The sequence below is a fragment of the Dermacentor albipictus genome, chromosome 4 (assembly GCF_038994185.2).
Source record: "Dermacentor albipictus isolate Rhodes 1998 colony chromosome 4, USDA_Dalb.pri_finalv2, whole genome shotgun sequence".
In the NCBI taxonomy this organism is placed as follows: domain Eukaryota; kingdom Metazoa; phylum Arthropoda; class Arachnida; order Ixodida; family Ixodidae; genus Dermacentor; species Dermacentor albipictus.
Genome location: NC_091824.1, coordinates 11,358,454 through 11,382,560, shown reverse-complemented (window position 1 = coordinate 11,382,560; position 24,107 = coordinate 11,358,454). Strand labels below are relative to the sequence as shown.

The 24,107-nt window shown below is 47.3% G+C and overlaps 1 protein-coding gene and 1 long non-coding RNA gene across 4 annotated transcripts in view; one reads left to right on the top strand and one right to left on the bottom strand.

Annotated features, from left to right (window-relative positions):
• Window positions 1–24,107, bottom strand: part of pyd (zonula occludens-like protein polychaetoid) — a 448,973-nt gene that overhangs the window by 146,064 nt on the left and 278,802 nt on the right. For both annotated transcript variants that reach the window (XM_065435932.2, XM_065435931.2), the window contains exon 14: window positions 2,820–3,412. In XM_065435932.2, coding sequence (XP_065292004.2) covers window positions 2,820–3,412 — 593 coding nt within the window. The remainder of the gene's footprint in view (window positions 1–2,819; window positions 3,413–24,107) is intronic.
• LOC135918106 (uncharacterized) lies at window positions 15,998–19,267 on the top strand. Of its 2 annotated transcripts, none has more exons than XR_011513816.1 (4): window positions 15,998–16,121; window positions 18,297–18,430; window positions 18,515–18,751; window positions 18,867–19,267. It is a non-coding gene; the product is annotated as an uncharacterized lncRNA (long non-coding RNA). The 2 variants fall into 2 exon arrangements; XR_011513815.1 differs by lacking the exon at window positions 15,998–16,121 and adding an exon at window positions 17,839–18,169.

The window sequence follows — 24,107 nt, the reverse complement described above, 5'->3', positions numbered from 1 at the left end:
TTAATTTCATCGCTCCACCTAGTCTTCTGCTGTCCTCGGCTGCGTTTCCCTTCTCTTGGTACCCATTCTGTAACCCTAATGGTCCAATGATTATCTAACCGGTGCATTACATGACCTGCCCAGCTCCATTTTTTTCTGTTATGTCAATTAGAACATCGTCTGTAACCGTTTGCACTCTGATCCAAATCACTCTTTCTGTCTCTTAACGTTATGCCTAGCAATCTTCATTCCATCACTCTTTGCGTGGCCCTTCACTTGTTTTCAAGCTTCTTTGTCAGTGTCCAAGTCTCTCTCTGCCCCATATGTCAGCACTGGTAAAATATTGTACACCTTCCATTTCAATGATAATGGTAAACTTCCAGTCAGGAGCTGACAACGTCTGCCATATGCGATCAAACCCATTTTTATCCTTCTATGAATTTCCTTCTCATGATCAAGGTTCGCTGTGATTAATTGACCTAGGCAAACATACTCCTTCACACACTCTAGAAGCTGACTGGCGAACCTGAACTCTTGTTCCTTTGCCCAACTACTCATCATTATTTTTGTCTTCTGCATATTAATCTTCAACCCCACTCTTACGCTCTCTCTGTTAAGGTCCTCCATCATTTGTTGTAACCTGTCTGCATTGTTGTTGAATAGAACAATGTCATCGGCAAACCGAAGGTTGCCGAGATATCCCCCGTCGATCTTTACTCCTAAGCCTTCCCAGTTTAATAGCTTGAATACTTCTTCTAAGCAGTCAGTGAATAGCCTTGGAGAGATTGTGTCTCCCTGTCTGACCCCTTTCTTTATAGGTATCTTCCTGCTTTTCTCGTGTAGAACTAAGGTAGCTGTAGAACCTCTGTAGATATTTTCCAAGGTATTTAAGCATTCTGCACTCCTTGATTACATAATGCCTCTCTGACTGCTGGTGTCTCTACTGAATCAAATGCCCTTTCGTAATATATTAAAACCATATAGAGAGGCTTATTGTACTCTGTGGAGTTCTCGATAACCTGATTCATAACATGGACGTGATCCATTTTAGAGTATCCCTTCCTGGAGCCAGCCTGTTCCGTTGGTTGACTAAAGTCCAGTGTTGCCCTTATTCTATTGGAGATTATTTTGGTAAATATCTTATATAATACTGGGAGTAAGCTAATGGTCCTATAATTTTTCAATTTTTTGACGTCTCCCTTTTTGTGGATTAGTATAATGTTATAGGTAGCGAGCATTTACTTGGAGATAGCTTAAGGTGTCTTAGAGAAGTGCCATATTTACTCGATTCTAACACGCCCTTCATTGTAATGTGCACCCATTTGCCATGACCTAAAAAAAGAAGTCTTTTACAAAACCGTGCACCTAATTCTTTCATACAGAAATACAACTTTCTCTCATTTGGAAAAACAATGATTTGCTCACAATGCACTGAAGTTGCAATGAATTAAAAAAATAAAGTCGCAGTTTTGCACGAAAAACGAAGCACTGATTGCGATTGCAAATTACTAGACAACTATACGAAGTAAGGATAGTAGTTTTATCGGCCATATAAACTTGTAAAGATTCACTTACTAACTAAATTAACAAGCCTGGTGTCACGCATGCACAAGCAAACATGAAAACATCTCACTTGATGACCGCAGAAACTCGCAATCAAAATGCTGGAGTGGGTAAGTGCAGTAGCAGGAGCGAGCGAATTGACCTTCATGGTGCCTCTCACTTCAACGCAAACTAAGCGACAAGAACACAGCACGGTGTGCCTGTACGTCTAGGTTCACATTCCAGATCGCTTCCAAGATAGAGGCTGCGCAGCCGCGCTGCACCCAGCAGCCACCAGAGTAGAAAGCCTCTCCATCTATTTGCGCCAGTCCTGCATGCAAGTTTCGGGAACTTCGAATGCTCGTAATGTGGCCTGATTTCTGTCCGTCTCTGCACACATGATCCTTTTCCTTTTAATTCCGGCATCGTGATGAACTCAGCATGTCTTCGCAGTCAGCACTTGCATGCTGATAGAACAATTGCAGAAAACGGGAAGCCAGATGGGAGACTAACCTAAGCACATGTACTACAACACACAGAGGAAGCTATGGCAGCTAGGCTTGAAGCGCATACAAGGCGGCCATTTTGAAATGCAGATGGCAATATCATAATGCAGATTTAGGGTCATAGTCAATGCTAATGCGTACGCAATTTTTAAACCCGTTTTATCGGAACAAAGTATACGTTAGATTTGAGTAAACATGGTAATGCAATGTGATAAGCATTCAGTACTGATGTGTATTGCAAGCTGCCCAGTGGAAATTACATACAAGAAAAGAAAGAAAATCAGTTCTGCAGAAGCTCGAAAGGTGGAGGAAAGATTATGAAAGGGAAAAATTTTCATTCGCTCTACTGCAGCATGGAGCTACAAATCACGAGGGTGAATTACTCTCAATCTAGCGTGAATTAAGCCACTGTTGAGGCTTAATTCACCGTTGATAGAGAATACATCACCTTTGCTCTGCAATGTGCTAGCCTCCTGGTATGCTCTGATAGTATACTGTCCTGGTAAGGCATTGGCCCTGGGTTTGAATGCTGGACCCGGACTAATTGTAGTAGGCCTTTGGTTGACTTATTGTTTAATTTCCAAGCACGACAACATAACCAGTCATAACCTGACATAACCATTGCCATTTGTGTGCAACTGTCCTGCAATTCTCACCATTACATTGCTCACACCACTGTGCTGCCCTTTGATCTATCTCTGATGCTCCAGTCGAATGATGCATTTCTAGAACAGTGCACTAATTGCCGATGATGCAGGAATGTTTGGGTGACCTAGCCGTTGGGGTTCTTACAGGCGGTGGCTGCCGCAGAGGGGGCAGGTAGGGTGGCGGTGCCAGAGCATCTTCCTGGGTTGCCACACTGGGGTCGCTGGAAGCTCGTACCAGGCCCAATCGTCGAGCCCCTTCCGAGGCCAGCTCCAGGTCACTCTCCGGTGATGATGCGTAGCTTAGCCGTGATGTGACCGGGAAGAGGAAGTCGTCTCCGATGGCCTCCTCGGGCTTGTTCTCGGAGCACCAGATGCTGAGCTGCTGCTGCTTGTCCAGGGTCTCGCGCAGCTTCTTGTACCACATGTCGGCGCCCGTCAGGGCCACCGTGGAGGTGAACAGGTGTCCCCACAGCCGCTCCAACTTGAGTGCTCTCTCATATAGCTTACGTGCACTCTGCCGCACGGGCAGCCGTGATCGCAGCTCTTTGACGGCCTGCTTGCTTTCGGCACGCAGAAACACCACAATGGGGTAGAACTGGGCGTAGTTGAGTCGGTCCACAGCCCCCGGACTGACATCAAGCAGAGCGTGCTTTCCCTGCTCCACCACTTCCCGGATGGCACTGAGCCGAACAGCCGGGGCCCCCTTGGCTACCGGCTCTTCGACAGGTCCCCCGGGTTCTGCAACATAGTGCGAGATAATTTTTGTTAACAATTGTATGCATTTGTTGGTGGCTGCAAAGGCACCAATGGTGATGGGACGGTTCTATATTGAGCACCACAAGATGCCAATGCAGCAGCAATCATGCTTACTGTTCGTTTGTTTCTCAGTGTCCGTGTAGCAGTTCAATGCATAACCCTAGCTGTTTGGGCTTCCACGAGAACGGGATGACATTTCAAATGGCAAGGGATTCGTGTCTTCATTGTTATGTTTGTCAATGCATATATGTTTGTTCATCATCATCGACCTGGTTACACCCACCGCAAGGCAAAGGCCTCTCCCATACTTCTCCAAGGGAAGCGTAGCAGGGGGCGGCAGAAGGTTAGGTGGGCGGATGAGATTAAGAAGTTTGCAGGGACGGCATGGCCACAATTAGTACATGACCGGGGTTGTTGGAGAAGTACGGGAGAGGCCTTTGCCCTGCAGTGGGCGTAACCAGGCTGATGATGATGATGAGTAAATACTTTGTAGGCAACGAACGGTAAGCTGATCAGTCTATAATTTTTCAAGTCTTTGGCGTCCCCTTTCTTATGGATTAGGATTATGTTAGCGTTCTTCCAAGATTCCAGTACGCTCGAGGTCATGAGGCATTGCGTATACAGGGTGGCCAGTGTCTCTAGAACAATCTGTCCACTATCCTTCAACAAATCTGCAGTTACCTGATCCTCCCCAGCTGCCTTCCCCCTTTGCATATCTCCCAAGGCTTTCTTTACTTCTTCCGGCGTTACCTGTGGGATTTCGAATTCCTCTAGATTATTCTCTCTTCCATTATCGTCGTGGGTGCCACTGGTACTGTATATATCTCTATAGAACTCCTCAGCCACTTGGACTATCTCATCCATATTAGTAATGATATTGCCGGCTTTGTCTTTTAATGCATACATCTGATTCTTGCCAATTACTAGTTTCTTCTTCACTGCTTTTAGGCTTCCTCCGTTCCTGAGAGCATGTTCAGTTCTATCCATATTATACTTCCTTATGTCAGCTGTCGTTCGCTTGTTGATTAACTTGGAAAGTTCGGCCAGTTCTATTCTAGATGTAGGGTTAGAGGCTTTGATACATAGGCATTTCTTGATCAGATATTTCGTCTCCTGCGATAGCTTACGGGTATCCTGTCTAACAAAGTTACCACTGACTTCTACTGCACACTCCTCAATGATGTTCATAAGATTGTCGTTCATTGCTTCAACACTAAGGCCCTCTTCCTGAGTTAAAGCCGTATACATGTGCTGTAGCTTGATCCGAAATTCCTCTATTTTCCCTCTTACCACTATCTCATTGATCGCCTTCTTATGTACCAGTTTCTTCCATTCCCTCCTCAAGACTAGGCTAATTCGAATTCTTACCATCCTATGGTCACTGCAGTGCACCTTGCCGAGCATGTCCACATCTTGTATGATGCCAGGGTTAGCGCAGAGTATAAAGTCTATTTCATTTCTAGTCTCGCCATTTGGGCTCCTCCACGTCCACTTTCAGCTATCCCGTTTGCGGAAGAAGGTATTCATTATCCGCATATTATTCTGTTCTGCAAACTCTACTAATAACTCTCCCCTGCTATTACTAGAGCCTATGCCATATTCCTCCACTGACTTGTCTCCAGCCTGCTTCTTGCCTACCCTGGCATTGAAGTCACCCATCAGTATAGTGCATTTTGTTTTTACTTTACCCATTGCCGATTCCACATCTTCATAGCAGCTTTCGACTTCCTGGTCATCATGACTGGATGTAGGGGCGTAGACCTGTACAATCTTCATTTTGTACCTCTTATTAAGTTTCACAACAAGACCTGCCACCCTCTCATTAATGCTATAGAATTCCTGTATGTTACCAGCTATATTCTTATTAATCAGGAATCCGACTCCTAGTTCTCTTCTCTCCGCTAAGCCCCGGTAGCACAGGACGTGCCCGCTTTTTAGCACTGTATATGCTTCTTTTGGTCTCCTAACTTCACTGAGCCCTATTATGTCCCATTTGCTGCCCTCTAATTCCTCCTATAGCACTGCTAGGAGGCTGCGGTGGTGTAGAGGTAGAGCATCCGCCTCGCATGCAAGAGGACCATGGTTCGCAATTTTCCACCGGATTAAAAAAAAAGAAAATCCGCGTGTTGATAAAATTGCATAAACAGGCCTGGAGTGCAGCCTGATCCTGGTGACCAGAACCGGTAACGCACTCCCTCACCAGAGCAGGATTGGCCACCCTGTTGCAGTATTTGGCCAGAACCTCCTATGTGAATACAACAATCAAACCCTGGCCCTCAGTCCCCAGCAGCTGTGAAGCATCTGACCATGGCAGCAGTCAGACCTGTGACGCAGACTAGTAGACAGAAACTAGTGCTAATTCTTGGTCTGTGTAAAGTTGCACTGTTTTTACACCATGCATCGCTACCAAGTAGCCGAAGTTTCACCTTTCATGAGTGTAATTTCCAGCACGCATGGTGTGGAACAAGCAGTGCTATTGCTGAGGTGTTCAAGTGTGATTACTAACAACTCCACTTGTACACAACACATTCAAATACAGTATGTCGTTGAAGTCAGAGGGGACTGCGAAATAGTTCAATACATCAATATTTCAAAATATAAACTATGTTTATCTGAAAATTATCTGAGACCTCTGCATGTTTCTGAGTTTTTCGAGATCCTGAAAGGTGGGAAATTACCAATTTGGTTCTCCAAAGCTGTGCTGACCACAAGAAAGTTCGCTATTTTTCGCATACAAATGTCGCAAGTCGCTCGCACTGCGGAATAGTCTTTTATACACTGATCCCAACATTAAGTCTCAAAGCCTGCATGGCTTGTTTTGACGCGTGAGCACGTTGCGCCTTGCATGCTTCAAAGCGTTTGTTGCATGTTTTTATTCAAGATAAGGTAGAAATGAACACACCATGGAAGTAAACCAGGCTGTGGAATGTACGCCACTATCAGCACACTTGTGCTGCAAATCACACATGAACATGCCCAGCCGTGTGTCCGTTACAATACCAAACATATGTCATATACCTTTTATTACAGGTGTGGTGCACTTTCAATGGCGACTGAGCTCAAGCAGGACCAAATTTCTCTTGTCGTGATGGACTCCTTTGTGCAAGCTGTGAGAAGAAGCCAACCGCGGTCGAGAATTCCCATCTGAATTGGGCTCGTTCGTGATCAAAAGTGGCCATGTGACACCAACTAGCCCTTCTAGCCAACTAGCCCACCAACTAGCCCAAACCCTTCTTCTGTGCCACCAGTCACGTTCACGGCTGGCTGCAAGTTTGCAGAAACAGCTGGATGAGTATCACACACAGTTGTTGGATGGTTACCAACGCCTGGTGTAATAGGAGGTTCAGCCTAAAGCGATCATTGGAGGTTCAGACAGTGCCATCATTGAGACAGACGGTAGCTGCTGATTGAGCTGCGGTGCTCACAACATGTGCAGGTACCCACGGTGAGCCCTGCCGGAAGTTCTTTGCAACTACATTGTCTTCCACATTCAGCAGTGGGGAAGAACAGCATCTTCTGTTGGTATAAAGCCTCTGCTTAAGCTGTCTCAGCAGGACTGAAGTGTGTAAACTTGGGCGATGAACATCCAAAGGTGTCATGAACATCCTTCCCATGAGCATTTCAAGTGATGCTCTGCCAGTGACCTCATGTGGTGTGGTTCTATAATGAAACAAGAACCCTGAAGTTTCGGTTTGGAAGGATCCACAACCGCTCTTCTTGATCTTGTTCTTGAAAGCCTGTACAACACACTACGCCACACCATTTGAAGCTGGATGGTAGAGCGGTACAAGCATGCGATGCATCCCATTCCGTGTCAGAAATTCCAAGTATTGCTCACTTGCAAAGGCAGGTCCATTATCGGACACGATGCCATCTGGCAGTCCACGCTGTGCAAATGCTATTTGCGATGCTGTGATGGCAGCATCTGCTGATGTTGATGCCACAGGACAGACTTGAACCCATTTTGAACATGCGTTAACAATGACGAGAAATGTATGTCCCAAGAGAGGGCCCCCAAAGTCAATGTGAAACCTTAGCCAAGGTCAAATAGGTCAAAGGTCAAATAGCCAGGGTGTGTGCTGAATGCGTTGAGATGAATGTTGGTAAGCTTGGCATGTGACACAACCTTCTACGTTCTTAGCAATGTCACCATTAATTCGTGGCCACCAGACATGGCTTCTGGCAATCGACTTACTTTTCTCATTCTCACGATGCCCAGCATGAAGAACAGTCAAGACTTTGCCTTGTAGAGATTTTGGTTTAACAACTCTGGAACCCCATAGCAAGCAACCTTCGTGGAAGCTGAGTTCACTGCTCCTTGCTGTGGATGCATTTCCCTTTGGTTCGACTTCTCTTTGCAGGAGTGCAAGAACTATGTGACTCAGGAGTAAATCTTTTCTTGTAGCCTGCCTGTGCTACAACAGCTGGTGGCAGGAGTCCCGGGTATGCTTATCAAGCATGAAGATTTCAGCAGGTGCAGGCAGATCAGCCCTGTTCATTGGCAGCAGTAATCTACTCAGGGTATCAGCATGATCTAAGTCCAGACCAGGCTTGTACACGAGCTTGTACTTGTAAGCAGAAGGTTTCAGTGCCCATCGGGCTAGTCATGGTGAAGCTTGCACAGGAATGGGCTTCTCAGCACTCACCAATACCAGTAGCGGTTTATGATCCATGTAAGCAGTGAAAGGAATGCCCCACAGGTACTGGTGGAACTTTTCAACACCAAATACAAAGGTTAGCACTCATTTTGTTAATTTGGCTGTAGTTTTGCTGTGCATGAGACAAACTTCTGGATACAAGGGCGATGGGCAGTTCTCGACCATCATCCTCTCGATGTGCCAAAATTGCACCTATCCCATATGGAGGTGCACCAAGAATTGAGACACACTGGTTTCTCTAGGTCGAAATATACTAGGACTGGAGCTGTTACCAACTGCTTCACTGTAGTGAACACATCTTCGTGTTCTTTTCCCCACACCCATTTTTTCTTGTTCATGAGAAGCAAATGTAGAGGTGTCCAGAAATGTTTGGAAGAAGGCGCTTGTAGCAGATCCCAAGCCCCAAAAAGCTTTGGAGTTTCTTGACATCACGGGCTGCAGGTGCTTGAAAGATTGCAGGTACCTTGCTCAAGCTTGGAGATAGCCCTTCTTTGCTTATGATGTGCCCTAGGAACTCCACCTGCAGCACAAAGAAGTAAAACTTGTCGAACTTCAACTTGAGTCCAACCTCACGAAGTCAAGAGAGGACAACACTGAGGTTGTGAAGGTGCTCTGAATCATTCAGACCAGCGACAAGGATTTTATAGAAATATACTGCGACATGCCGCAGTCCTCAAAGAAAGTTCTCCATTTCTCTTTGGAACAAGGCACCGATGAAATTCCAAAAGGAAGACGTGTATTCTGATATAGCCCCATATATGTGGAAATGGTAGCATACTTCTTAGAGTCTTCATGAAGAACTATTTCCAGATAGGCATCCCTCAAATCCAGTTTGGTGAACTTTTCACCCCCCGGCAGCATGGCCCGAAGGTCCTCAATTTTCGAAATTGGGTACCTTTACAACATGGCCACTGGATTAACAGTAATCTTGAAATCTCCGCAAATTCTGAAGCGGCCATCCGTCTTAGCCACTGGAACAATAGGCGCAGCCCTAGCTGAAGAGCAACTTGCTTGAAACTACCCTTTCTTCGTAGGTGCTAAAGCTCTTGTGACACCCCATTCTTCAGGACAAAGCGCAGGGCACGTGGCTTGAAAAACTTGCGTACCACATCTTGCGTAACATGAATTGTGGCTTTTGGGCCCTTGAAAGTTCCAAGGCTCTGTTCAAATACCTCAGGAAATGCTTGAATAATGTCCTTAACATCAGAAACAGCATGAACACCTGCTTCCCAGACAGCAATGTCAATGTCCAGTTCTCAAATCCGATTGCGACCTAGCAGTGTTGGTGAACCTCCCCAAGTCAGGAACAAAGGTAGGACAGCTTTTCTGTCGCAGAAATACGCTGCGACATCTGCTTTGCCTTGAATTTGTGTGAGCTCACCTGAAAAGCTTCGTAGGAGCCCATCCGATGGCATGACAGTGACCAACAATAGTAGCTCCTGAAGACATTATTTTGCAAGGGCAGAAACGCTTGTACCGGTGTCCAGCTCCATATGCAGCGGCTTGCTACAAACGCTGACGATCATAGTGAAGGGTGGCAAAGGCGTGGTGGTGTCGAATGGCCACATGTCAAACACATCGGCAGGTGCGTTGTTGTCAAGAGTGCTGACTTAGTCTGTGTGACTTGAAGTTCTACGAGCTAGAAGCACGGAACCACGTAGTTTTGTAGACTTCCCCTTCCATGATGAACCATGTTTTCTCTTCAAGTTGCGCACTCGAGCAATGTGTCCCTGCTTTCGGCAGTAGTTGCACATAGTGATGATGCGCTTGCACTCGGTCGCGAGGGGTTCCTCCCCACAGCGGTAGCATGAGATGCGCCCCTTTGATACCACAACCTTAAGCGTAGGAAACGAACTTCTGCCTAGAACTGGCTATCTCGCCGGCATCTTTCTTCACAGCATGGCAAATGCAGTTTTCATGGCGTCTTTTTTCTATATATTCATTTAAATGCTATCAATGCCAATGCAGCGTTATAGAGAGTGGTTATACATGTTCAACATGGCAGTCTTGAATGATGCATGCTGAGGGTTGCTGGCGATGGAGGCAGGAAGGTGATTCCATTCGGATGATGTCTTCGGCACGTAGGAATGGAAGTACATGTTGGTCAAGCAAAACGGCGCTTGAACTTTGAAGTCACAGTCGGGGCGGGATGAAATGTAAGAAGGTGGCGAGAACAACGTGCATTTCAGTTCAGGATTCGTAAAGAAGATATTATGAAAGAGACATAAGTGGGCCTGCTTCCTTCTGATAGAAAGATTAGGAAGGTCTAAAGAAATCTTGATTCAAGTAATACTGGCGGTGCGGGAATAATTAGCAACAATGAACTGAGGTGAACGATTTTTTATGGCTTCTGGTGCTTTTACAAGTGTAGAAGAGTGAGGATCCCAGAGTGAAGAAGCGTGCTCGAGTTCTGACCTGACTAAAGTTTTATAAAGAAGAAGTTTTAAAGAAACAGGAGCTAAAGCAAAGTTACGTCGCAAAACACCAAGAGTGCGATTCACATTGTTAATGACGTGGTTAATATGAGTACTCCATGATACAGTGGAACCCCGTTCATACGTTTTTCACCGGACAGGGGAAAAAAAACGTAACAGCCGGGAAAACGCAACAGTGAGGAAAGCTCCAAAAATGAATGAAAAAATGCAGCTTCAACTACAGACAATTTATTTCCACAGAGTGCGCTTAGGACTTTAAAAAGTCTATAATGGCGGCTTGCCGTTTATTTCGCTCGCTAGAAATCGCCACACGATTCTAAATAGCCTGGAAGGCCGCATTGCTGTCAGCGTCGCCGTGAGGTGCGACGTACCTGCGGAGGAGGTCCAGAGCCGCGACCGCTTCTCCAAAGCTACGATTTGGCAACTCCCCGGCACCATGCGGCTCGTGCCCCTCGTCGTCACCGCGTCACGGCAATGGCAACGGACGAAGGAATATCCGCGGGAAATTTTGCCCTCTTTGGCGTAATTATGCTGACGTGCTAACGATTGTTTAGTACTGCTGCGGAGCGCGCGCGTCCGAGCAGCCCGGTTGCACGCAGCGTGGCGTGGGAGAAATGTAAACAAGAGAGGAGAGCTGGCCCAGTAGGCGCAGGGATGGATGGATGGATGTTATGAGCGTCCCCTTTGGAACGGGGCGGTGGCTTGCGCCACCAAGCTCTTGCTACTATGCTGCCTAATATCCTACCTAGGTTAACCAATGAAAAAAAAAAAAAACACACACTATGAACTACCACGTCCAAATTTTCTGATACCCTATTCACGGCCGCTCAATGGAAACAAGGTGCGGCCTGCCGCATGTCGCGCCGTCAGTGGGTGAGGGAGTGACAAGCGGAGTTTTCAGTTGCGGCCGCTACTATGGGTGGGGGCGCTGCACATCGGCGAACGTTAAAGTCCCTTGATGATTTGAAAGTAGTGACACTCTTTGAACTCTGCCGCCGCCGCGCGACCTCCTCGCCCCTTGTGCGTTCCCCCCGCGGTAACCAATTTTGCCCCCGTTTTTCTGCACGACGATTGGTCTCCCTGCCGTTGCCCTTGGAAACGCGCGGATCTTGAGTTTTGCTTGTGTTTTTCTTTTTCGTTCGCGCCATTTTCCTCCTCAGCACGGCTGGCTCGGCGCTTTAGCTCGGCGTAGCGAACGTTGTACGCCGTGTTTCCTGCTATATGTGCTAGCGCTATGCCGGGCTGTTGCGCATATAACTGCAGCAAGAAGCCTGAAGATGGTTATGCGGTTTTTATGATACTACAAGGAAAGCGTGACGGCTTGCGCAGGAAGCAGTGGCTGCATGACAATGGCCGAAAGAACTTTGTTCCGACAAAGAACAGCGTTGTTTGCGAGCTGAGGCGTCTTTCTTATAGCTCGTAGCAAAGCATCCCGTAATGCTGCATTTTTTTTTCATTCTTCCGCTCACCACGCCCACCACGCTAATATACGCTCACCAGCGTTTTTGTTGCGGTTGTCCTCAGTATGCTTAATATTCCCCTCACACGTCGCGAACTGTTGTTATTCAGTCGGAAGTGCAGCCTTATAGATTGTGCTTTGCGCCCTGAAAAAATTAGTGCCAAGTATACCCGTGTTATTGCAGGTGATGAGCGTTAGCTAGTCAACATTGAGTTTTTTTTAAGTTTTAAGGCGAAAGCCTTCAGATCTCTGTTTCAAGGTCATCTTGTAAACTGGAAGTATCACGTGACCCAAGGAAGGCCAGAGGTGACCCAAATCATGTCCGCGCCTGCATAAGAGAATGATTACCCAAGGTAAATAATGAATCATTAGTGATTGACATAAAATGGATTAGGGAAGATTAATGATTAGCGTGTATTAAAGAAGATTAAGGTGTATTAGAGTGCCTTAAGAAGGATTAAGATGCATGAATAAGGATTAAGGTGGGTGGAGGAGGATTAAGGCCGATTAATGTGGATTAAGGTGAATTATGGTTGCTAAAGGAGAATTAAGACCGATTAAGGTGGATTAGGGACCATAGAGCTGGATTAGGTTTGATAGAGGTGGATTAGGGTGTATTAAGATAGATTGGGACTATTAAGCAGGATTAAGGTGGATTATGGAGGATTAAGACGGATTATAATGGATCGCGGTTGATAAAGGAGGATTAAGAACATATATGGTAGGTAAGGTGCATTAGGGGCGATGTAGATTGATTAGGTTGTATTAAGGTGGATTGGGAGTATTAAGCTGGATTAAGGTGGATGAAGGAGCATTAAGGTGGATTAGGGTGGACTAAGGTGAATAAGGGTTCATTGAGTATTAAGCCCGATTAGTCAACCATAATCCCCCTAATGCACATTAATCCACCGAATCCACATTAATCGACCTTAATCCACCATAATCCACGAGAGTCCGCCTTAATGAACCCTAATCCAACGTCATCGACCTTAATCTGCTCTAACTCTCCTTAATGCACTTTAATCCTCCTTAACCAACGCTACTGCTTCCTCATCCACTTTAATCCACCCTAATCCGCTATAATCGTCCTTAATTCACCTTAATCCACATTCATCTACTTTAGTCCACCCTTATCCTTCTTCATTCACTTTAGCCCACCATAATCCTCCTTAATGCACCTTAATCCTTCCTAATCCATCCTCATCCTTCTTCATGCACTTTAATCCACCCTAATCCACTATAATCGTCCTTAATGCACCTCAACACATCTTCATCCACCCTAACCCACCTTCATCGAACTTAATCCAACCTTGTCCTCCTTTATGCACCTTAATCCACTTTCATCAACTTTAATCCACCTTAACTCTTCTTAATACACCCGAATTCATCTTAATCCAATCCTAATCAATCATTACTTTGCTAATCATTAATCATCATCTATGCACGGCTGCACATGCTTTGGTTCGCTTCCCGCCTTCCTTCGGTCACGTGATATTTTCTGTAGCCCACAACGGGACCTTGATACAAAGGTCTAAGGCTTTCGCTTAATAAGCCACACACAAAGGGATGTGTCACAAGCAATACTATATCAGACGCACGAAATAAAGCATCTCATCATGCGGCAGAAAAATTGTCTGGAGTATAGAACTCGCCTCAAAAGCTCCTTTTACATCGGTATACCCCGTTCATACGGCTTTAGGAAAAAACCAACCTCGTCATAAATGTTGCCTCTAGCATTATCGATGCTGCTGTTAGCATTTCTCAAAATTTTCAACCCCACTGGGGCGCGCAACTGGCCCAAAATAACACGCCTCCATAGAATCCTGCGGCCCGTCCGCGGTAGCCAGGGAGGAATAGCGTGCCGTGCGCAGCCGGTGGGCGAGGAGAATCGAGGAGGAAAGCGCCGTGAGGAGGAGAGTGTCGCTACTTTCAAACATCAAGGGGCTTTAGCGAACGTTAGGGTGCCTCGATGCGCGCGCGCGCTCCGCTGAGGGTGAAGACAACTGCGTCGTCTGCTACGGCGGCTGCCATTGCCATGCCTACTTCAGAGGCGCGGGGCGTGCGCCAACAGGCTTTTTGCACTTGCCGCTGCAAAAGCGCGCTTGTCTTCGCGACCAAAAGACAATACAACTGCGTTTCACGCCTTTTCTCGAGGCACCCTAGCGAACGTTAGGGTGCCTCGATGCGCGCGCGCCCTCTCTAGGGTGAGGTCACCCTTTGGGAGGGCGAGTGCCGCCTCCTCGGCCGGGACAGTCCACCTGCGGCCATTTTCATGCCCTTTCTCGCGGCGGCGCGGCGGCCGTAACACGTGCGTTCGCTCGTGAGGCTTGTGAGCGTGAGCCAGTTTTTATTTACCCCACGGACGACGAGCTACGATCTCGATGACCGCGAATATCTGGTAGACCTTCTCTCCCGGACAAAGAAAGAAAGGACAGAAGTGGAAGCTGATGAGATAAACGACTCAGAAATTCTGTTCATTGAAGAACTGTCCACAACAGAGTGCAGCATTCTACACTACATAGGAGGCTTCAGTTTGAAAGGAATCTTGCCATCTGTCAGCTGCCAGCAACGCAAGGATGCCTTACTGGGATGTGCTAGTGACGAACATGCCTCTCTGACTGCTCTGAAGGAATATGTGTCAGAAGGTGACAACCTAATTTATCCCAGTGATGATGTGATGCACATGCTCAAAATCTACGAGGAGCACTTTGTAGGGATAAACTCATGGTGCACAGGCAAACTAGTGACAATGAAGTCACCTGTCCGCTCACTTACAGCATACCTAGGAAAGGTCTGCTGCAAGCAAGCATACCGACCGCGCTTGAAGCTGTGCGCAAGCCATGATGAAGAAATACGGAAAACGCTGACCGACAGGTACGCAAGATTGAGACTGCGCATCTTCCTCCGACACCTTCAGAAAGCTCGTCTCAATGGTCACGCAAGCAAGACGTGTGCGGGAGTTAATTTAACCTAAGCTTCTATCCACGCTGAAGTACACTCATGCTGCTAGCATCAGCAGAGTTCCTATTTTTACACCTAATAAGTGTCCTAAATTGCACTGACTCCAGGTTCTGAAGACAAGGATAATCTGTGGAAACATGCCTTCAAAGTACCCTGAAATATTTTTTTCGGGGCAAATAAACAACTTTCATGGTTTTAAACAATATTAATGATTGTTTGTTTTCAACTAACCTCCGATCGCGGCAATAGATTGTTATTTTGTCTTTAAAACACTGTCTTAAGTGCGCGTTGAATATACTAATGCAGTCGACTCTCATTAGTTTGACCTATTAATGACCTCAAAATTTCGATTCCATTCGAGTATAAACGGATGTATTTTCACTGCGACTAATAACCTTCCTCATCATTTGACCAATATACAGTGGTCCCGCCAAGTTCGAATGGCCGACTACAGGCGTATAAAAATGCCTGGAGATATTTGGGGTTTTCAGTGCACAATGCATGCATGCGCGGCTCAGGTACTGCGATATTCGGTTCGTGTACGTGTGGCGAATGCGCTGGCTTTTATTTCTTAGGACAAGGTACGTAAAACACATTAATCTTTTTTCTTCTACAAAAAAACCGTCATTCTAGGTTGACAATAAATGTGAATAAGGCAACTGGAGCGTTCTTAATTAGTTACACTATTGAGTAATTGAATGCAATCTACCTTCTTATGATATTGCTGTTATTAATTTATTTTAATCCTGCAGTTAGGTTCCTAGTGCGCTCTATGAAGTCTTTCCAATCTAGCACCCGAGTCGCCGTGTGCTAGGAGAAACGACCGTCGAAATCTTAAAATATTTGGACAGTTGCCCCTTACAAGCCTGTTCTGTTGACACTTCATTAGAAAAGGCGTGAAACGCAGTTGTATTGTCTTTTGGTCGCGAAGACAAGCGCGCTTTTGCAGCGGCAAGTGCAAAAAGCCTGTTGGCGCACGCCCCGCGCCTCTGAAGTAGGCATGGCAATGGCAGCCGCCGTAGCAGACGACGCAGTTGTCTTCACCCTCAGCGGAGCGCGCGCGCGCATCGAGGCACCCTAGCGAACATAAGGCGCACGTTTCCAAGGGAGAGCCGGCCGTCCACGTGGTCCGTGCGCCGGGAAGGAAGCGTTGCGAAGTAGCGTGGTCCCTGTTTCACGTACGTTTTTATTTTATCGTCCAGCTGTTTCGTTACGCGTTTCTAACGGGGGAGTTATTAGATGCGTCATGGCATACGCAATGCCAAAGAACTGTTGTGTGCCGCGATGCAAATCCAATGCTGCGAGGAACTCCGACCTTTCTTATCACGAGCTGCCGGCGAAGGAACAACTCCGGGATGTCTGGCTGCGGCATATTTCGCGACAAGGCAACGACAAAGGTAGCCAGTGGGTGCCGAACTCCAGGGCCGTCGTTTGTTCGCTTCACTTCAAGGAGGACGACTACAAGGAAGGATTAAAACGTAAGGTGCTGCGGCCGACAGCCGTGCCGACTCAATTTCCGTCGTACCCTGCATACATGCTGCCCGCGGCTTCGAAGAAACGCCGACCAGTAGTACGTGTCGCACCTGCCACTGCCATAACTAATGTAGGCGACTCATTGCAGGAGTTATGTGCAGGATCAGAAAACAAAGCGTCCCGCCGCTCTGATGCGGACTTAGGTAAAATTGAAGGCGACGTCGAGCTCCGCGCAACGCCGCCGCATGCGGACGAGGTCGCTGGTCCGGAAAACTGCTTGGCCACAGGATGCAGCTTGCAAAGCGGTGTGAAAGCGCAAGAATGGCAGACGACGTTCTGTTTAACAAGCTTTATGGAGGAACGCGCACCGCCTGCAAATGCAAGCTAGCAGACTCAACGAGCGACTACAAAAGCTGCAAAAAAAATGCGACGATGTTCAGGAGAAGCTAAAGCTATACGAAGGGGACCAGGCGGTGCAGGCTATAACGAAGATAAGAAAAGCAGCAGCGGAGGGCGACAAAACTGCCGAGTTTCTCGTTGAACAAGTTGAAAATTTTAGTAAGGTCAGACCAACATGGCAAGAGAATACAGTTCGAGAATGTGTGCTGTGGAGGGCAACGTCTCGTAAAGGGTACGAACACGTGAGAGCGAGAAAGCTTCTCAGGCTGCCTTGCCGATCTACGCTGCAGAAATTTGTTGGGTCATCTACAGGAGAGACCGGAATAACTAGCCTCATCCGTGAACGTCTCCAAGTGGAAAGGCGTAGTTTACTCTCAGAAAAAGAGCCGTACTGCAGCCTCATAGTTGACGAAATGTCAATACAGCAGAAAGTTACTTATGATCGACAAGTGGATAGGATTTTTGGGCTCGTCGATGTACAGTGCCAGGCGCGAGAACCTGCTGTTGTGGTAGCCAACAGGCTTCTTTGCTTTGTTTTGCGCGGACTCTCAACAGTATATGTGATTCCAGTAGGTTATTTTTTCACGAGAAATTTGAAGCACGATAAGCTCCTTCTCCTGACGCGCAGTGTCATCAAGGCAGTTGAAGAAATAGGATTTCGAATTGTCCGTATTGTCACTGACAACCACCAAACAAACACAGCCATGTTCCGGAACTTGTCCGATGACAACACACTCCAGCATGTCGTCCCACATCCAGAGCGCGAAGGCGAGCCTCTATTTTTGTCATTTGACCCCCGCCACCTGATCAAAAACTTGAGGACGAACTTGCTGGAAAGAGAAATGTCCGATGGTATCGAGCCAATCAAAGGAGGCGTTTTCCTGAAGACACTCTACAACATCCAGAGAGATATGCTTGTTAAGCCAGTGCGACTGTTGAGCCGAGCTCACGTTGAACCCAGCAATCTTGAAAAGACGAAGGTCTGTCGCGCGACATTGCTCTTCTCGCCTACGGTAATCGCCATCCTCGAATACCTTCAAAAAAATCCTGGATCACATGAGAAGGCTGCGCAATTTCAGGATTGTCGGCCAACTATCACATTCATGAAATATGTTGGGTTGTGGTATGACCTCCATGACATTTCCGGTTGGAAATCGAGGGAAAGGCCATTCGTCAAAACTGAGGATGATAGGTTGGCTTGGCTCGAAGTTGACTTCATCAGTTATCTCGAAAATGTGAGACGTGAAAGCATGAAAGCCCGTATGCAGTCGCTTACAAAGGAGACTTACGAGGCTACCGTAATGACAACTAGATCAACAGTTGCCGTCGTTGAGTACATGCTGACCGACCTGGGGTAAGCACAAATTTTGCGAAAATTTGCCTGCTAATTTCACGCTCTGATTATAGCTTGGCTAATGTGATGCGTGACTTCAAGGTGTTAACCATACTTGTTTTTTTTTTTGGCTTTTAAAAAACTGCAGCTTCAAGTACGTACTGACCCGTGGGCTCAACAGCGATCCAGTAGTCTGTGTTCAGCTGCTTCCGCCAATTCAATGGTGGTAATGACCGAGTTGATGCAAGAGCCGCAGTCTTCACAGCGGAGAAGTTGCTGAAGGTTCGGCTGCTGTTTGCTTCTTGAAGTGTCTAGTGTTTTGGTTTTTGCAAAAGTGGCAATCGCCAACCATGTTCTGGGGCACAGGTCGGGATTTTACAGGCTGCCAGCACTGGAAACGCGCCATCAAGTTCAGAGTGCAAGACAGCGCTGAAAGGTTGGAACCACGACGGTGACCGAGAAGACCCAGCTATACCGGAGGCAGCCCTGGCAGTGTTGTGGAAGTTGCAGCATGTGATGAAGCACGATGAGGTCCCTCCACACCTTGAGTTCGCACCGCTCACATACATGGCGGGGTACCTGGCTTTCGTCTGTGAGCAAAAGGTGAGCTCTATCTTTTAAAATGACCATGCCTACTCTATGATTAGCCATTTGTATATTGATCAAGTTGAAGACAATTGACGCAATTAGTAAAATCTGAATCTATGAAATTATACAGGTGGCATGCCGTGAATGCAAGGTGCGACTAAAAGGAAGTGCTTCGCGGGCTGGAGCGTATCACTTCACATTCAGTCTTGACCAAGGTGGACTGAGCTACCCGCGGCCTGAAGTCGTCTGGTTATGCAAGCTGCTGTGTACTTTCGTCGAATTAGCTCTGCAGTCTGCTGAAGTTTATCGCTGTGGGAAACTGTGCCAGCTCCTCTCATGTGCTGTGCTCCCACACCTCATGGTTTGCCCGCTCATGTGGTGTGCAAAGTGTACGGAGCAGTATCACTGTCGAGAGCTTTGCGAGATATTTCTAAAAGTTCCTGAGACCCCTCCTGGCGAACTGGGCTGGTGACCTTACCAGCTCTTTGGACAGTGTGCTCAGGCTTTCAAGAAAGCCTCTTTCCCGCAAGGTCCTGCGTTTGTAGAGAAGACTGCAAACCTTGAACAGTAGTGTTCAAATAAAACAAATTTGCATTCTGTGAGTCATGCGTCATCTTAAACGAAGCCCTATTTTGTTGACGTGCAAAACCGTGTTTTGCACGTCAACACCACTCTATATCTTTAGTTCCATATCTGAAGCTGCGCTTCCTTCACGACACAGAAAGCAACTGAAGATATTTGTAAATCCACATCATTGATGAAGTCATCGGTGTGAACACACACGAATAGAGCACTTAAGTGACTCTGCGGTACCTGCCTGTCTTCATTTTTCTCGTACTGTCTTTATTTCTGCTTCGTTTTCCCTTGCCGAATATCGCGCCTACCACCCTCTCGCGCGCAATCGACACACAATATCTTGACGCCGTGTCGCATGCCGGCGCGCATTGCCTAACCCCAAGCAAATAACTGCGTTTTCATATGCAAGCCCTGGAACCACTACACCCTTCCCAAACAGTTCTCAATCATTGGTGGATCTTCCCGAGCCTCTAAGGTGCGTTTCTGTAAGCGCATGCACACCTGTTGGTTGTAAATTTAACTGTTGCTCCTCAATCTCTAACCACTTTTCGTTTCATCTGCCGCCGTGCATAGTTATGTAGCCTTTTGCACGACGATACGTTTTCTATTGTTGACGGTGATGCTAGTCTGAGGTTCCACCTTCTTCATTACTACCTAACCTGGCCTCCTGAGTCCCCGTGGGCCCCCCTCATTCGCCGATGTGCAGCGCCACTACCGGCGCGGCGGAGAGAACAAGAACTATCGCAATCACCAGCGGAGAGGCGCGTTCGGCAGGCCGCACCTTGTTTCCATTGAGCGGCCGTGCCCTATTGCGAACTGTGCTTTTGTACGTCTCCGTCCTTTGTCGTTTCCCTACTTTTCTTCCACCAATCCTCCAATCGCCTCTTACTGATGTCTATTGCGGACCTCTTTGCTTTACCACTGCTCCCGCTGAACCCAAGGGCTTCAAGGAGGCCAGTGGTGCCTAAATCGACCGCTGGATAGACGTCTTCACATTCTAATAAAATATGCTCCGTCGTTTCCCTAGCTTTACCGCAGCAAGCACATGCTTCTTCTTCCTTCTTATATCTCGCTTTATAGGTGCGTGTTCTAAGGCATCCCGATCTCGCTTCGAAAAGTAATGAGCTTCCCTTTGAGTTTTCATAAATGGTTTCTTTCCTAATTTCGTTTTTTCCCCTTAAGTAGTTACTCATGGCAGGTTTCTTTTCCATTGCCGCCACCCATGAGATTAATTCAGCCTCTCTGACTTTCCGCTTGACCTTCTTTGTTGCTGTGTTGCCCACCCCACAGGGCGCATACTTGCTGGTAAGCTTCCTAGTTCTTTTCCTCCACTGTGAATCAATGTTTTGCCTGTACAGATACCTGAACACTCTCCCAGCCCATTTACTTTCCTCCATACATTCCTCCGCAGCAACGCTACCAGCAACGCCAACTTCCGGTTTCACTTCATAGCGTCCTCAATCACCTTGCCGCGGGGTTGCCCCGAAACCAGAATGGTGCGCCTTGCACCGCCGTGGTGGCGCACTGCGGAGGGTCAACATCGAGGACAAAACTGCACCCATTGCAGGGTGCTTGCATGCAGCGCTACTTTGCCCCTGGCGCGCAAGACGTGCGCGAACACGCGCGCGCGCACATTTCGTTGTTTGCAGGTGCTGAGCATCTGCGGCAAGCGCTCGAACCTTGTCAAACTGCGTGCTCCGGCATACCTGGTTGCAGCAAACACCAATGGATCTTATAATTAATCCTGACGACCCATTCCTGACGACCCTTTCAACGAACCTGTCCACTTTCGGCCGCTCTTCACCACATTGTTTTTGGAAGAGGTCGATAAGCATGCCGTCTTCGCTATCAGACGAACTTAAAAAAGTCTCATCGATTGCGGCAATTAGCAGTGCTTCCTTTCTCATTGCCTACATCTCCAATGGCTAACTCCGTTGCAACCGCAGTTGTCGGGCTAGTCGACAGTGCGCGCGTCCCGCAGTGCTTGCTGGGATTGCACCCCGGCGCACCGCCGATTTTCTCGGTGCGAGACGCGGCAATGGAAAACCGCTCCAACAGGGTGCGCTTCCGGTGATCGAGGATGGTCGGTGCGCACCGGTGCGGTTGATCGAGGATGAAAGTGCGCACCAAGGCGCCCCAGTGCGCACCGGTGCGGGTGATCGAGGACGCCATTAGCTTCGCAAAGAATGACGTCAGGACCTCTCCTGAGTTTCCTTCCTCCGTGGCTCAACACGTCCAACAACGATGCGGTGACCGTAATCACAGTAATGATAGTGAGAGCATTTTTCACGAATGGCCACTTAGTGGCGGCCTCTCGAACTGGCGTGCGGCTTCTTGCAGCCAGTTCCACAGCCAAGCCCAGCCCAAACTCGTCAAAAGCCAAAATGGCGGTTGGAACGCGCTGCCTAGTTAAGCCCAGGCGGATGCGGGGTGCTAAGTTGCAACGTACCATGCGGGAACGTTTTCACAGCTACAACGTAACAGCGGAGTTCCTTATACATTGTATCCTATGGAAGCTATGCCGGGACCGGATGAAAACGACGTAGCAGCCGGGAAAACGCAGCAGTGAGGAATGTAACAGCGGGGTTCTACTAGGTGGACACCTAGGTATTTATAAGTGTGACAGATAGCAACTGAATATTCGTAATGGAATAAACAGGGATAGTACAGTCAGCAGTTCTTTGGGAAATACTCATTATTCTGCATTTGTTAGCGTTCAATTTCATGGGCCACAGTGAACACCAAAAATTAATGCTGTCAAGATCAGATTGAAGTTGAGAAGAATCATGAGGGTTAGATATGATGCGGTAGAGACACAATCACCGACAAGTAGCCTGATTGTTGATTTAATGCAGGTGGGAAGGTGCAGCCGAGCAGCTTGCTGAGCTGCCTCGTCTGCACGGCTGTGTCGATGGCAAACACGATACGGTCCCGCAACATATTTACAAGCACAGTTCCAAAGTTGCAATATTTCGAGATACTTTTGAGTGTCACCATGCCCTCCATGCGAATGTGCATGTTCAACCTAAAACGCTGGACAACAGCAGATGGTTTGGGCAGTAACGGTCACTCAGAATGGAAAGAATTTCTAGCAAGGTTTTGTTTTGCGGCTGGGCAGGCTTAATGTGATGCTGCAAGAGAGCATATGTCTTCTGCCCACAGCGACTAGAGAAGACTGACTTCTTTTTTTCTGCTGCGACGTCATTGAAGATGAAGAAAGCTTCAAGGCATTGAACATAGCAGGGCCACGCATCTCCATCTCCTACATCGAATGCTTCGAGGTTGCCGAACACTGGCACGACGAAGTTCTGTTGCGCCGAATTCACTGGACGAATGATGAACTCGCATGCATAGAAGCGGCCGTGGAAGGACGACGCACTTGAAGGAACTTGAATGAGCAGCTTGAATGCCTTTACCCTCCTAGCCACTTGATACGAGTGTAGCCGAGCAGTTCCAAGAGGCGGACCAACTGTGCAGTCGCCGTCAATGGTTACGCCCAATGAACAGAAACCGATGACATGTGCTGCAGCGCGACCGTACACTTGGCATTGCCCTTGCAATTCATCCTGTGTTGTTTATTTTCTCCGCCTTTACAGGGTGGCACAAGTGGCACCATGCAAATAAAATGCATCTAAAATGAAACTGTAACAAAGATATATAACCTATTGTCGCTTTTAAAGATATTGTTTTCTTGCTGTGTATTTTTCCTCTGGCTTTCTGAACCTTTCTTCTATGTCTCTTTCCGTGCTTTACAGTGTGTGCATAAAAGATTACTTCCATAGAGGCATGCCAACTATGTAAATGCATATATTCAAGTGCTGTGCGCAGTTTTGTGTTCCAAGGCCTACAAAAGCTTCAAATTTATCTGTAGTAAAAAAGCGTGCAACTAGCCAAGGAAGGCTGCAATCTGCACATTATTGTGGGACATCTGCAGAGTGCCCCTAAAGTGGACACTCGGCATGCAAAGTATTTGAGCTTTTTTACTCAATCAAACACTCGACCAATGGCCGCGTATTAATCAGCATTTCAGGCATAAATACAGGTGGGTCAACTGTTAGAGGGAATACCCGAGTGCATGGCTCATGCTCTGCGAAGCGCCATGTACAAGAAGGGGCGAAAACATAGCACATGCGCAAAATAGCGTAGGGACAGCGCATGCTGTGCCTCATCTGCTGCCGAACCACCCCATTGCTTTGGCTGCGCTTGGCTAGGCGACCGCAGGTCTTCAGCCATGGCTGCTATGAACACGATCTAAAGAAGCAAAGGTGTGCTTGACTTGCCAGCCATCTGGATGGTAAGAGCTTGGAAATGATTGAGCTTCAGAACTGACTTGCCGACATCAAGCCCTGTTATTCTGGTAGATCTTTTGCATTCTGACGTTATTGCACGACAGACTGACAGACATTCATTTCATGTATGAAGCATGGCAACTCAACGAAACGAGCATGAGTCGCAGCACAGTTTGTTTTCGGCACTGTTAGGCACTGCAGTTTCAGTGATGTCCGTGTACGCTGAGCTCAGTCTGTTGAGCTACTGGAAGATATGAAACGTTGTGTAAAGCTACTATTGGCGAATCAGAAATGCAAAAACATTATACAGTAGACTTCTTTAAATATGAACTCAAAGAGACCATAAAAATTTGTTCATCTTATCAGCAGTTCGTCTTATCAGAAGAATAATTGGCAACATGACCAGGTGCATCTAAATATCTTCAAAACGGTACATGAAGTAGACTTACGAAGGGGGAAAATGACATAAAAAGCATTTATTTAGCTGAACTTAAAAGAAAACTTAA